The sequence below is a fragment of the Dama dama genome, chromosome 24 (assembly GCF_033118175.1).
Source record: "Dama dama isolate Ldn47 chromosome 24, ASM3311817v1, whole genome shotgun sequence".
In the NCBI taxonomy this organism is placed as follows: Eukaryota; Metazoa; Chordata; class Mammalia; order Artiodactyla; family Cervidae; genus Dama; species Dama dama.
In genome coordinates, this window is record NC_083704.1 from 38,764,083 (window position 1) to 38,780,100 (window position 16,018).

Below are 16,018 nucleotides of genomic sequence, written 5' to 3' on the forward strand. Positions count from 1 at the left end.
AGAAATTCCTGGGGAGTCAGGAATGAGTAGTCGTAAGTGGCAAGAGAATAAATCTGGAGTGGGTAAAAATCTACTCACCGTGTGGTTTGAAAGCTCAAGAGGTAAATATACCTTAAAGTTCTAGAGAAGGCAGTAACAGTATTATGCACATCACAAGTCCCCCCCAAAAAAGTAATGTAAGAGACAATTAGCAGTTATTTATAGCTCTTAAATGACTAAATCATGTTTTCTGAGTACCTTAAATACTCTAGGTTTTAAGTGAGTTATCTATGGAAGGAAGATAAACCTGCAAGTTCTCAGGGATTGGTAGTGGCTATATTGTCATTATAGTTTTGATTTTATTTATCTAGGAAGGTATATAAGTCTTTTAATTCACATTTTTCCTATTATCATTGCCAATTACATGAAAGACTTTAAATCTTCATTTCCTCAGCAGGTTGAACCAAGCTCATTTGCTGAACCCTGTTGAACAGAGATGATGAGAGCAGCCATTGTTCTCCAGGGGCTCACAGGGCGGTGGTCCGCCTGCTGACAGTGAACACAGGAAGAGGGGATGTGAAGGAGTGAAAATGGTGGGGTGGCAGGGGGGAGGAGAGATGGTGATCTCAGCTGCAGTTGTGTCAGAATTTGTTCATCTGGGGACATCCATTTGTATTTGAGCAGCAGAACATGCAGTGCATGGCCCAGGAGCACAGGAGTGCTATAGACCCGGGCGTCTCTGTTTACACTGCTTCCTCCGTACAGGAGCGGCCGTGTGCGGTGCGCACAGAGGGTGCCTGAGAGGAGAAAACGTTTATTTAAATGATCAACCATTGGTGAGCTTTTGATAAACAAGTGATATCTTAAAGGCCCCTCGATTCAATGTGACTTTGAAAGTTACTTAATTTTCAGCTAGGATGTGGTTTGGTCCTTTGCAAGTGCCTCACTTGTGGATGAACAACATATAAAATGATCCTCTTGTAAAATTAATATCTTTCCTGTGACTCATGCCTGATGTCTCTAAAATATGATGTATTAATATTAGATTTAACAAAAAATAAACATCACCTTGCATAAAAACCTACAGAATAATGTTCCTGGTGAAAATATATTTCAGCAAGAATTGGCTGAAAAGAATAAAATCATGAGAAAACTCAGTATGACTCAAATCCACAAATTTCTCAAGAATGTCTTAATTATCATCTATACTATTCATTTCTAAAAATGTAGGCTCCATGAGTTGTCAGCATGTGCCTCCAGTATTTAAACTGATGAAAATATCTGATCAGTCAAGTTAATACCAGCTCACTAACCCTTTTAGGTATCTCTGGTTAGCTTTAAGAACCATATTTGAATAGTGCAAGTATTAGTTCCTGGGATGCAATAGAAGTTTTTTCCAATTTTTTTTAACCTGTTTAAACATTTTTGAAGACATTGGTAAATTTGTCAGAGTTTCATGTGCACGGCTCCAAAGATGTTTGATTTTAAGCTTGATTTTTTAATTGCTTAGTATATAACCTTGAAATAACATTAATTGTGGCAAAAAATAAATATTTGACAGCATGGATCCTGAGGAAATAAGTGGCAGTAACAAACTGACTCACAGCACATTAACTAGCAGAATGTTTCCTTTGACTGGTGTTTAATCTGTTTTTTAAATTCGAACACATTTAGAAAGGAGAAGAGCCAACCTCAGCTTGCCATAGGCCCTGCCATTTCCTGCTATTACACCTGGGCAGACTGACATGTTTTGCCTGGATGGCCTTTATAGTCATTTGGTGTATAGCCTCTGGAATAAGGCACATCCTGTCTGCAAGCCAGGCTGGTTCTCCCTTGTGGATATTAAAACACAGATTTTATATAACGTTTACCCCTTGCAGATCTTACAGCACAGATTTAGTCTTGCTTCAAAAAATGTTTATAGTCGCCTTTGCACAATAATAAACAGTTGTAATAATGGATGCCCTCCAAGTGCTGTGTTAATGTATAACTACAGTGGCAGTAGCCTGAGAAAATTCAGGCTTCATGCTAAGCGAGGTTAATATAGGCTTTAGAAGTTTTGAAGCTACCGAGGTGTTCATAGACAAGTAAATGGATAAACGGAATATAGTTTATACATACAATGGAAGGTTGTTTGGCCTTGAAAAAGAGGGAGGTCCTGACACATGCTGCATTGTGGTTGAGTCTTGAGAACATTGTGCTAAGTGAAGTTGTGTGTGTGTGTGTGCATGCGTGCACACTTAGTCAGTCATGTCTGACTCTTTGTGACCCTATGGACCATAGCCCGCTCCTCTGACCATGGAATTCTCCAGGCAAGAATACTGGAGTGGGTAACCATTCCATTCTCCAGGGGATCTTCCCGACTCAGGGATTGAACTCATGTCTCCTATATTGGCAGGCGAGTTCTTTCCGAGGGAAAGACCTGAAAGAGCCGCCAGGGAAGACCTGAAATTTATGTTATGTGTACTTAAAAACAAAACGAAAAACTTTTTGAAGTAGCTAGGATAAGATCTTATACTTGTATGCATTCAGAATTTATTTCTGTTATGAAGTCTCTCCATATTATTACATTAATGATTTTTTTCTACCATTGTTTATTGTATTGACTGTGTACAGACGCTGTGTAGGTGTAGTGATGCTATGATGTCCAGGATAGACGTCATGCTTTTGTCATGCAGCTCACATTGCACATTTGTTTGACAACCTGGGAAATCTCTAAAAATATAAAAAAGTTTGAACAGTGAGTCACTTACCTGCTTTACACTGTAATTCAAATAAAATCCACTTGGATTACACCCAAAAAGAAAAAAAAAAAGTAAACATTAAATAAAGGAAATCTTAAGTTTTTGAAAAAATAATGATAGAATTGTTAGGTTGGGAACCAACCTTTTCCAAGTCTGGCACAAAGCCAGAAGCTGTAAAAGAAAAGAGTGACATTATTATTAATGTTATTAGATTTCCATGTGGCAGAAGTAACAAAAACATGGGCAAAAAACAAATGTTAAAGGACAAAAATGTTGCTATTTCTATGACATAAAGAGCTAAATTCCTTCATGTAAAAATGCCTCCTTTACATTAATATGAGAAACACCAAAAATATGTGGATTTTTCCTATGCAGAGTTTACATCATAGGAAATACAGATGTCTCACTCTCATAGAATGCTCAGGTCTATTCTCAATTAGAGCGATTCAAATTAAAACCATAAATGAGATACCCAAATAGCTGATGGTTGTGAGTTAAAAAAATAAAAATCTCTATAATGCTGGTTTGTGGGAGGGGACATTAGTGAAAGCTTCAATTTAAGATAAGAACAAGAACAATTTAAGATAATCTTTAATTATGTAAAATGCCCACCCCCTGTTCCCCACTTCAGAGAATTTATCCTATAGATGTTTAATCACTGTAGGATATAAGGATATATGGATAGATAGATAGATAGATACACACACAGATAAGGCAGCATTTGAAGTAATGTCAAGCTACTGGAAACCAAATGGCCATTATTTAAGAGACAGGTTAAATGAATTATGATATATCCATACGATAAGATATTATGTGGTCATTTACAAGATTGTTCTGTTTTGCTGCTGAAGGCTTTCTGAAATCTATCAGTAAAGAAACAAAGTGTAGAACCAAGTTTGTTATTTTAAAAAGATGAATGGAAAAATGTGTACACTTGCATTTGTGTAACTATATCCCTTAATGAACCAGTAGAGTGGCTGCTGCAGGAGGACTGACCAGGGGCTCTGTCGCTGGGGAGTCTGGTGAAGATCCTGAGGGGGAACCTTGTGGACCTTGGGGATTTTGTATTATGTACATGTACTATCTAGCCACAAAAAATTAATATTACAAATATTCAGTCTAACTCGTTATATATATTTGGTTATATCCACTGGCTTTCAAATTAGGATTTAAGGATGTTTACACATGTACATCAAACAAAATAAGGTAAAATGAATTACTTACATCTCCAAGAGTTCTTTAGTTAATATCAGAACAGAGAAATCACTCCTAGTATTTACCACGTGCATGTGTGCTAAGTTGCGTCCAACTCTTTGTGACCCTATAGACTGTAGCCCAGCATGCTCCTCTGTCCAAGGAATTCTCCAAGTGAGAATTCTGGAGTGGGTAGCCATACCCTCCTCTAGGGGATCTTCCCAACCTAGGGATTGAACCCTCATCTCTATGTCTTCTGCATTGGCAGGCAGATTCTTACCACTAGTGCCATCTGGGAAACCCAGTATTGATCACAGTGGGACTTTATTCTAGGTAATTGGTTAAGTAGGTGCTGTGAGAACTGAGAAGTTTCTGAGTGAACAGCGAGGCAACACAGAGAGCTAAACAGCAGTAGAAAGTTGGTGCCAACCTATGTGCTCAAGGAGCAAAGTGAAGTGGTAGTGTTACTGGACTTTGAGATACAGAAGTTGGGACCCTGATGGGAATTAAAGTGAGAGGATGCAGAAAGAGAGGAGTAAAAATATCCACTCTTTTTCCTTCTTCCCAGCTCCTGTCTCCCACTGCTGCTTCCCACTGGCTGAACTGAAGCCAGCTGGCCCAGGAGCCTTGAAAACCCAGTGTACAAGTGTCAGCTCCCCTGATAAATACAGAAGAGATGGGGAAAAACTGGAAAGGAATCTGAGGGCAAATAATACAGGATGGGAACCATGAAAAAAATGTGGAAATGGGGAAAGCATGGCTGGGAAATAAGTTGGAGCTAAGAATAAGACTAAGCCCCAACATTCAGCCTTGATTGCACATTACACAGTCTCACTTTGCTGTGTTAATGGTGAACAGGCTGTGTTTACTGCAGGTGCGAGCTTTCCTGGGTGCTGTCACACCTCATTTGTGATCCTCCCCCTAGCCCCAGATCACAAAGTGCCGGCCTGCTGTGACATGAGCAATTAATAAATGTTGGTTGAAAAGAATGAATGAGCGAGTGAATTTCAAGCAGAGTGAGAAAAATGAAGTTAGGGTACAACACCAGGGAAACTGTTGAATATTCTGGTTCTTTGTGGTTTATGCCTTCAGGACAAACTGTTTGCAGTTTGAATTGTGCTATTCAGTAAGTGTACTGTTTAGGTCTTCCATCTTCTTGTTTTGCAACCATTTCCAATAGATACTCAGTAATTGTTGTTTCACAGATTATAGGTTTGGATTGATGAATGTAATAACAGTTTTATTCCAGCATACTAAGGAAAACCTCGTCGTTAAAAACTCTCAAAATCATATTTACCTTTTACTTAAATGGAGTCTTTTTGTATTAGTAATTCTAGCTCATATTGCAGTATAGCTCAGCTAATAGGGACATGATAATTTTCAAAAAGATTCACAACACTTTTGGGCCATACTGAAAATATTTTTTTTTCTTGATGATGGTCTTTTCTAGTGTCTGGAGGAAAGTTGAACAATTTCTTCTAATGAATAGCAATAGAAATTAAAATAGTTATGCTTCTCTTTTTTTCCCTTCAGAAAACCTAACTGAAAATAGACAGCTTCTTATTGTTAAGGTTTCATTAATGTAGCAAAATAATTTTTTTCTACTTTCATGAAATTTCATTTCACTTGATCACATTTAGGCTGCAGATCAAATTAAGAAGCTGTACAATCTCTTCCTGAAAATTGATGCTACTCAGGTGGAAGTGAACCCCTTTGGTGAAACTCCAGAAGGACAAGGTAAGAGAAAAAGAGAGAGAAAATGAATGAATGTAATTATTTATGCAAACTATAAATTATACAAAAGACTATAGAGCAACCTTGGATTAATTTCTTTCAGTAATTTACTTCCTGCCATAGTTTCAAATGCTCCCATGATGCAATTGAACATTTTAGCACTTGAGTTTGTAGCCAAATGCCAAGCCTCACAGGAAGTTATCTCTTATTTTATTTAGAAACATCCATTTACCATCATCCCCTAGTTTTCAGGTCCCTCCTTGTTGCTATGATGGTAAAGATTTAGGTGTGAACAGGAGCCACAGTGCTTGTGTGTGATGAATATACCTGCTTTTATGGAACTGGAACTTTTTAGTTTCAGTTTTTAGTTTCTCTAAATCTGCATATAATTTCACATTGTGTCTCCTACTGAAGTTATGTCATCATGGTAGAATCCCTAATGCCCCATCATCGGTCTCTTTCACCCCTAGGTTAGCAGCTTTTGCTTCAGGTGGGAGAAGGAGACTATTTTGTGGGGAAGATTTTATCTTTTCACTGGGTACTTGTAGTCAATCAGCAGCTCTCTTACATCTCAGCACCTACCACGATTGCACTGTCTTGCCTACAGCAAGTATTCAGTAAGGTCTTGAGAGCAAAAGCTTAAAGATATGCATGTTTAGGGTAGGAGGTAGAATATCAAGGGAGTAGGATTGTGTTACCAAAATGTACTGGTAAATTCCAGGAGCCTTACCTTTATAAAGTATATCTCAATCCCATTTCTTGCTTTTTGCCTAGCATATTGTGGGCCTCCAGTAAATAAGGATTTATCACTAGACTAATAAATACCCATTATGTGCAAATACAAATAAGTTGTAGATCAGTGTGGATGGTACAATGCTTTTTCTCTAGTATATTTAAGAGACTATATAGTCAGAGTCAGAAAATCTAAAATATCATGTCCCTGAAACCTAGAGAGGCCTGGGATTGCCATGTTTCAGCCACGTACATGGGCTAAGCCTCAGGGATTTTTTGTTTTTGTTTGTAAATCCAAAACAGTGAGTAAAAACATGGTAACCTATCTTGTAGGGCAGTTTTCAAAGTGAGGTGACTGATGATTGTGTAATAAGCATCCAGTGTCAGACACAAAATAGGCTAGCCCCACCCATTCATAAAATATAGTTGTTCTTCTCAAGTAGTATAAAAGTAGTCCAGGAAAGGTGTTGATTTTACATTTTTATCTATTTATTTTTGTTTTGTTTGTATATTTTTGAAGGTTTCAAATTAGGACAGGCAAAGAGCTCATGTTTAAGAAGCCCTTGAAATTAATGTTTCATGGCTTACAAAAGTGACCACTAGATAAAATTTTGTGGCTGGTGTTTTATAAGCAAACTACCTGTATAATTAAATATTTTAAAAATTGCTTTTGACTGTAAAATAATCAGTATTTTCTAGAGAGAGGGGAAGAAAATCGTTTCTTAATCTCATACATCCGGTGCTGTGATAAACGTGCGTGTCTTCTTTTTTATCATTTAACATAATCCTGCAGAGCGAGGAGTTGTTATCCCATTTTATAGAATACCAAAAAATGGATTTGCTTCCCCCAAGGGGAGCTAGATACTGGAGCTGGGATTCAAACCCTCGTCTTTCATAGTCTGCTATGCATGTGGATTCTGATACGCCAGACTAACTTATGGGGACCTGCTTTCTTTTCTTCTCTGTTTTTTCCTTCTTAAGCTATTAATTTGCTTTAATCAGAGTGATCTAGAAATAGTCTCCAGTTTGAGAGCATCAGTTAAAATTCATGCTGCATTGAGTGGCTGATAATTAAATCCAAGAGAGGAAGTTCACTGTAAGTTCTTAAAGGTCATACATATATTGCTTTTTAAGCCAATATGCATAAGCAACCTGGTTATTTCATAGTAACAAAAAATGGGAATTGAGCCATAGAATAGGATAAAAATGGCATTTTCATTTAACCCTTTTGGAAGCTGTCAGTCACAAAATGGTTTGCAGCAGGGAAGAGGGATATGAGAACCTTTTTCCTAGAGAATGTTTGTAAAATCTCATGAAATCTGAAGTTTTCTTTTTATTTATTAAGAGAAAGTATAATTATTGAGCTTTTTTAAAGGAGTCCCCATAAAATACATTCCATGTATACAGTTCATTAAAACATAAGTCTTATATGATATTTTTAACAGGAAAGATTAGCTATTAATTTGTTCATTGTACCATAAAGTTTCGGCTATTGAATTATAATCACAATTAAATGAATATGTTGGTTTATAACTCTAATGAGCAGTAGTCAAATTAAACCCAATTAGGAAACATTGATTACTGACCAAATGTACAAATTAACTTCATCATTGTCACAGTTCCCTAAAACTTTCCTTTATTTAGGAGCTATAAAAGCAGTCATATATATTTTAGCAATATTGACAATATTTATAATCAGAATATTTAAAGTTTTTCCTTTTAGATCAATAATAGGAAAATATATAGCAACCACTAATGCTGAAGAAGCTGAATGGTCTGTGAACCTACAAGATCTCCTAGAACTAAAAAAAAAAGATGTCCTTTTCATCATATGGAACTGGAATGCAAAAGTAGGAAGTCAAGATAATTGGAGTAACAGGCAAGTTTGGTCTTGGAGTACAAAATGAAGCAGGTCAAAAGCTAACAGTTTTGCCAAGAGAACGCACTGATCATAGCAAACACCCTCTTCCAGCAACACAAGAGATGACTCTACACATGGACATCACCCGATGGGCATTACTAAAAACAGATTGATTATATTGCAGCCAAAGTTGGAGAGACTCTATACAGTCAGCAGAAACATGACGGGGAGCTGACTGTGGCTAAGATTGTGAACTTCTGAGTGCAAAATTCAGACTTAAGTTGAAGAAGTAGGGAAAACCACTAGGCCATTCAGGTATGACCTAAATCAAATCCCTTATGATTATACAGTGGAAGTGAGAAATAGATTAAGGAAATTAGATCTGATAGACAGAGTGCTTGAAGAACTATGGACAGAGGTTCTTAACATTATACAGGAGGTAGTGACCAAAACCATCCCCGAGAAAAAGAAATGCCAAAAGGCAAAATCGTTGCTTGAGGAGGCATTACAAAGAGCTGAGAAAAGAAGAGAAGCAAAAGGCAAAAAGGAAAGGAAAGATATACTCATCTCAGTGCCGAGTTCCAAAGAATAGCAAGGAGAGATAAGAAACACTTCCTAAGTAAACAATGTAAAGAAATAGAGGAAAACAGTAGAATGAGAAAGACTGGAGATCTCTTCAGGGCTTCCCAGGTGGCTCAGTTACTGTAAAGATTCTGCCTGCAATGCAGAAGACACAGAAAATGCCGTGGGTTTGATACCTGAATTGGGAAGATTCCCTGGAGGAGGGTAATGGCAAGCCATTCCAGTATTCTTACCTTGGAGAATCCTATGGACAGAGGAACCTGTGGGATTCCTGTGGGAACCATGGGGTCCCACAGAGTCAGTCATGACTGAAGTCACAGAGCCATAAGCATGAGAGATCTCTTCAATAAAATTAGAGATACCAGGGGAACATTTCATGCAAAAATGGGCACAATGAAGGACAGAAATGGTATAGACCTAAAAGAAGCAGAAGACATTAAGAAGAGGTGGCAAGAATACCCGAAAGAACTATGCAAAAAAGATCGTCATGACTCCGATAACCACAGTGGTGTGATCACTCACCTAGAGCCAGACATACTGGAATATGGAGTCAAGTGGGCCTTAGGAAGCATCACAACGAACAAAACTAGTGGAGGTGATGGAATTCCTGCTGAGCTATTTCAAATCCTGAAAGATGATGCTGTGAAAGTGCTGCACTCAAGATGCCAGCAAATTTGGAAAACTCAGCAGTAGCCACAGGACTGGAAAAGATCAGTTTTCATTACAGTCCCAAAGAAGGACAGTGCCAAAGAATGTTCAAACTTCTGCACAGTTACACTCATTCACATGCTAGCAAGGTCGTGCTCAAAATCCTTCAAGTGAGGATTAAACATTATGTGAACCAAGAACTTTCAGATGTACATGCTGGATTTAGAAGAGGTAGAGGAACCAGAGATCAAATTGCCAACTTCCACTGGTTCATAGAAAAAGCAAGAGAGTTCCAGAAAAACATCTACTTCTGCTTCATTGACTATGCTAAGGCCTTTGACTGTGTGGATCACAAAAAAACTGTGGAAAATTCTTCAAGAGATGGAAATACCAGACCACTACCTGCCTCCTGAGAAACCTGTATGCAGGTCAAGAAGCAATAGTTAAAAGCAGACATGGAAATGGCCTGGTTCCAAATTGGGAAAGGAGTATGTCAAGGCAGTTTATTGTCACCCTGGTTATTTAAGTATGCAGAATACATTATGTGAAATGATAGGCTGGATGAAGCACAAGCTGGAATCAAGATTGCCAGGAGAAATATCAATAACCTCAGCTATGCAGATGACACCACCCTTATGGCAGAAAGTGAAGAGGAACTAAATAGCCTCTTGATGAAGGTGAAAGAAGAATGAAAGAGCTGGCCTAAAACTCAACATTCAAAAAGTTAAGATAATGGCATCCCTGTTCCCATCCCTTTATGGCAAATAGATGGGGAAACAATGGAAACAGTGAGAGACTTTATTTTCTTTGGCTCCAAAATCACTGCAGATGGTGACAGCAGCCATGAAATTAAAAAACACTCGTTCTTTGGACGGAAAACTATGACCAATCTAGACATTACTTTGCTGCAACAGGTCTGTCTAGTCAAAGCTATGGTTTTTCCAGTCGTCATGTATGGATGTGAGAGCTGGGCTGTAAAGATGGCTGAGTGGCAAAGAATTGATGCCTTTGAACTGTGTTGGAGAAGACTCTTGAGAGTCCCTTGGATTGCAATGAGATAAAGCCAGTGAATCCTAAAGGAAATCAATTCTGAGTATCCATTGGAAGGACTGATGGTGAAGCAGAAGCTCTAGTACTTGGCCACCTGATGTGAAGAGCTGATTCATTGGAAAATACCCTGATGCTGGGAAAGACTGAAGGCAGGAGGAGAAGGGGATGACAGAGGATGGATGAGATGCTTGGATATCATCACTGACTCAATGGATGTATTTGAGCAAGCTCCGGGAGATGGTGAAGAACAGGGAAGCCTGACGTGCTGCAGTTTGTGGGGTCACAAAGAGTTGGACATGACTGAGTGACTCAACAACAAGCAAAATATATTACCTTTCCCCTTAAAACTTTGTGTAACAGTTTCTCTTTTAATTTAGAAGTTTAAGAAAGTTGGCATTATACCAAGCTTTTTACTTTAAAAATTTTATTTTAAACTTACTTACTGTATAGTTACTTTGCAAAAACTTTCTTCAGTCTTCGCTTACTTGTTGAATATTTTTTAAAAATCCAGGAGACCGGTCCTATGAATGGTACACAGTGGGATAAATAGCATTGGCCCAATAATATCTATACTGCTCAGTCTCCCATGGGGAATTTTTGGTAAGAAGTACACTCAAAGAATGATTTTTTTCCAGTGTGATTAATAGTCTGGTTCAAACATCTAAGTTGGCACTACTGACTGTAATGTAGTTTAGTGTCTGCTAGTTAGGATTATAATGGTTGTTAGTGACAGAGACCTGCATCAGCCTGATTTTTGTTAAAAAGCCCCCTGAGGACGAGAGTTCTCATTTTACTTGTTTTACAGAGAAGTTTAGGAGTGAACTGGCTAAAGGAATGAAGGGAATCAGGGATTCTTTGCTTGTCCATGGCTGCTTGCTTCTAACTCTGCATCTTTGTCAGCCAGCATCTTGAGCTGTCAGTGAAGATGATTCCCAGTTCCCATCCTCCTCCTTCAGCAGCCTTTAACAGTCCTTTCAGATGATACTGATTGGTCCTGCGTGGGTCCTGCTAGAATCACATGGTGTCAGAAAAGGCAGTTTCTCTGTGGAAAAAGGAACATTGAGTCAAAACATGCCTATGAGAATGACCTAACTTTTCTTGAATTGAAAGCAAGCTATCAATTAAGTAGAGAGAAATGGACTATTGTCCTTACTGTCTAATTGCAGTGCCAGATTTTATTCATTAAATCTGTAGCCAGGTAAAAAACAGGGTTTAAAAAAAATATTTACCTGTCTTCATTAATTTACTTATTTTGTAAGACACTGTGCGAGTTTATGTCCTACGTCTCACTTTCAGTCAGATCTGCCTACACATAGACACTTTTCTTTGGTATCTTTAAAACAATGTTTCTCAGTGGCAAGAATGGGTATCTTGTTCCCCAGGGACTCTTTGGCACCATCTAGACACATTTTTTTTTTTTTTACTAAAATATAATTGACATATAACCTTATGTTAGTTTCAAGTATATACCATAATGATATGATATATATCTATGTCTGTATCTCTTTAGCCAAATGATGACCACAGTAAATCTAGTTAGCATCCTTTTTTGCTTGTTACAAGTTGGGATGTGTGATGTTACTTGCTTCTAGAGGATAGAGGCCAGGGATGGTACTAAACATCATACAGAGCACAGTGCCGTCTCCTTCATCAGAAAATGATCTCACTTAATATGTCAGTAGTCCTGAGATTAAGAATTCCTGCTCTAAGGCATTTTCATCAGTTGGACACCAAATTCATTCACTGAGCTAAAGAAATTAAACCCAATTTAAAAACCGAGACTCTCTGGCCAAGATTCCATGGGAATTAAGGCTTGGTGATCCAAAGTTAAATGGCATATCAAATTCCTTTCTTTCTTCAGATTAATTTCCCTAAATAACTACCCTGTTGCTCTGTGCCCATGTTGTTGGTGGGTGTTTCTCTGTATTTCTCTCTTTATACATAAGACTCTATTTTCGAGAACATTCTCAGTTCTTTACCTCCCTCTTAAGTTCCCTCCCGCCTAGTATCTATTTTTCTCCTTTCACAGCAACTAAAGAAAAGTTCTCAAAAAGTTTACAACTCCTCAAACAGTAACATTTAACAGAACTTGGGACTAATTGGGAAGTATCAGCGTTTTAAGGCCATCTTGGCAAAGTGCTTTTCTGTAGCACGTTATAGTTATTTATCATAAATCAGATTCAGTACATTGCTGAAAACAAGTTATTTTTCAAACTAATTATGACAGTCTTATTTCCTGTTGTGTTTATGTTTCTTTTATGTGTGAATCTTCCCCTCTGAAATATATTTTTATTTTGTTTAATTCTGTGGTACATTCTTCTGTTAAAACTCTAGGGTCAGAGGCCAATAACTGCCAGTCACGTTGTTCATTGAGGTTGTTGAATTAGCAGCTCACAGGATCTCACACCATTAAACAAAATGACAAAAACACCCTATGAATATAAGTACCGCAGCTTGCTTTGATATTTGTTCAGAAGGAAAATTCATTTGTATAATCTATCAAGCATGTAACCATGTGCTTTTGATGGTGAAAATTGTTTTATAAATATTAATAGGTGTGTTTTTTCACCCACTTTGTACATAGAATGGCCTTTGTTCAAGTTGAATTTTCTATAGAATTGAAGTGTCATTAATGTGACATTGAAAATCTTAATGTGTGAATCAAGCTCAGCACCTCCAAAAATATATTTTACCATAGTGTATTGTTTTATTAAATGAAAAAGCCAAGGTCTGAACAAGGAAGTTTCTTTTATTGTGCTCTTATTGACATAAACAATCCGTTTTTTAATCCACCAATTCTGAAAGTGTTCTTGGAGGGGGTCTTACAGGGGGAAATTAGCATATAAGAGTCAATCAGTGTTCAGGGATTGATCTGTTCCTTTTGTGCAAGCTGCAGGTTTTGGTTTAGTTTGTTTGTTATACTTTTTTGTTTTCATATTACTGTGATGCACTTTTCTAAGTTTCTCTCTCACCAATACATATATGATACCTGTGTCTATTTTTTTAGTTGTTAAAGTAGGATATGGATGTGATGCGAACTGGAGCTTAGCTGGGAGTGGCAACCTGTTTCTATAAAGTGACAGTTAGTAAATATTAGGGGGTTTGGAGACCTTACAGTCTCTATTTCAGCCACTCATCTCTGCTGTTGTTTTGGGACAGCAACCAGAGAGGTATGTAAATGAATGGTGGTGACTGAATAACAGTAAAACTGTGGTTACAAAAACAGGCAGTGAGCTGGCCTAAGGGCTATACTCTACCCCCGTCTGACTTATAGTCTCACTTGGGGCTTTTTTATACCCATCTATAAACACCCTGACCTTATGTAAAGGTGTGGTGTAATTCAAGCATCACCAAGTCATCTCTTTCAACATCGCCCTTTAAGAAAAATCTCCTTCTCTGTCAGTTCCAAAGCCTGGAATGCCAACCATTAAAATCCTTCCTGTGGGCAAAGGGTAAATGTGTACATGTGTAAACTCCAGTAGGCATTAGTTTAGATTTACTCTGAACAGAAGTCTAGGATTATAAGGGAGAGGAACAAGTACAGGTCATTTTCAGTGATAGGAGGAGAAGAGAATCCTATATCCTGGGCCCTGAGGACCTGCCCTGTCTCTGAAGCCCTAAGAGAGCACTGTGCATGTGGAAGACGGCAGCGGTGATAACAGAAGTCACCAGGACGTGCCCGCCGCTAGTGCGGCTGAGTGCGTGCGTGCACCCTGCCCTTCCAGCAGCACAAGGCGGTAGAAGAGGCTCTGGTCCCACTTGATTGACAAGACCACTGGGCTTGAGAGAGACAGTGGCTTCCTGGTTGGGAAATATGATGGTTGTAATTTCTCCCCAAGTGGTTTTGATACCAGAGTCTACATTAAGTGGTCAAGTTCAAGGGAGAACTTTCAAATGAGGTAGCATTATGAACAGAGATTGTTAGGCTGGAAAGCACTATGTATGTTTGGGACCGTTTTAAAAATACTGAGCAGATTTAACAAATATGTGTCTAACAGACTCCCTGTACCTCAAAGGCCTTAATTTCCCCTCTGCCACCACCCTCCCCAGAAAAAATTTAGGTATTAATGATGGCAGTTCAGTTTTGCTTATCTTTCTTTACTCTTAAGCTGCTTTATTTGCTTCCTGTTTGTGTAGTGTTTTTAACTTCTAAAAGCACTTGGACGTACATACATTTGACCTAATTATGTTGTTCACTTTTCTCTACAGAGAGAATGTTTGGCAAGGGCCCATTGTAGATACATCTTTTTTTTACCTACAGATAACCCTATCATCCGCTGTCACTATCTTTAAGTTCCTTGGTTAACTCTAAAGTTTTCTCAAGGTGGTCCCCAAACAGTGAACTCATTTCTGTACTAGGCATACATGCCATACTACAGGAAAAAGAGACTTTTGAAAACCTGACTTTGCAGGCATTTAGCTGAGACTGCTTTCTGAGATTTGCATATGTACCTATTAATTATACTGTCTCTCAAGTAGCTTGTAGTCTTTGCAAGGAGCAAAGATCAGCTTGGACCTATTTTGATACACTGGTTTATTGATCTTGACCAAGAATTCTGTTATTTGAAACTCTTCACTTAAGAAGTCAATTTCATAGCATTTGCCCATTCATTCTGAACATGTTGGTTCCAAGTAATCTTGACAGTGAGTAATGGAGGAGCTAAAATTGCTAATAAATTAATTAAAGTATGTTTATAAACCCAGTGGAAAGCCAACAGTGACATTGCTTTCCTACTGATTGTTATACAAGTCTTTAATTGCTGAGACAATGCTGCTGTAGCAAGCAGAGAGCATTGGCCTTTGCTAACTAGGATCCTGTCATTAAGATTTCTGGAAAGTACTTACTCATTTGCTCTGTATATTCGTAGTATGTGGGTAAAGTGGTTGGACATTTTGTGGGAAGACAAAGGACTCAGGCAGACATTAAATTACATATAAGATTGTCCCTGTCAGTCACTGCTACCTTAAGTACTTTGTGGTTTGAACTTTTATTTATGCTGAGAATTCTCTGTTGTTAATATGCCAGTTCTGCACAGATTTGTACCAAAATTGTCACTTTTTATGGTAAAGAGACTTAAAAAAAAAAAAAAAAAAAAAAAAAAACCTCTCTCTGGGGTCTTTAACTCCAGGATCCTACAAGGTAATAGTATTTTCTTTTCATAAGAAGCAGGTGGTATTAACAAACCATGGTCATTACTTTCCAGTGAAATGCACATAGGTGATTGTTTTGCTGAAAAGACTTAGGTGCTTATGAGCAATGCTGATGGAGAATGAATAATATCTAAATTCATGGTCATAGATCCCTGCCTGTTGATATCCCAAGTGAAGTAGAAGATTATTATGGAGTATCATCCTAGACAATAATTTCTGCTCTAAAGGATGTAATAAAAGAGATCAGATCCAAGACACCAGAATGCCACCACTCCCCACCGCATTAGCTCCCTGATTGCACATGTGGAAGATCTACAAGTCAAGGAAAACTATCTCTGGTCCA

General features: G+C 38.1%; 1 protein-coding gene across 2 annotated transcripts in view; it reads left to right on the forward strand.

The window, feature by feature from the left end:
- SUCLG2 (succinate-CoA ligase GDP-forming subunit beta) overlaps positions 1-16,018 on the forward strand; it is a 263,629-nt gene that overhangs the window by 145,378 nt on the left and 102,233 nt on the right. For both annotated transcript variants that reach the window (XM_061128114.1, XM_061128115.1), the window contains exon 7: positions 5,558-5,654. In XM_061128114.1, coding sequence (XP_060984097.1) covers positions 5,558-5,654 — 97 coding nt within the window. The remainder of the gene's footprint in view (positions 1-5,557; positions 5,655-16,018) is intronic.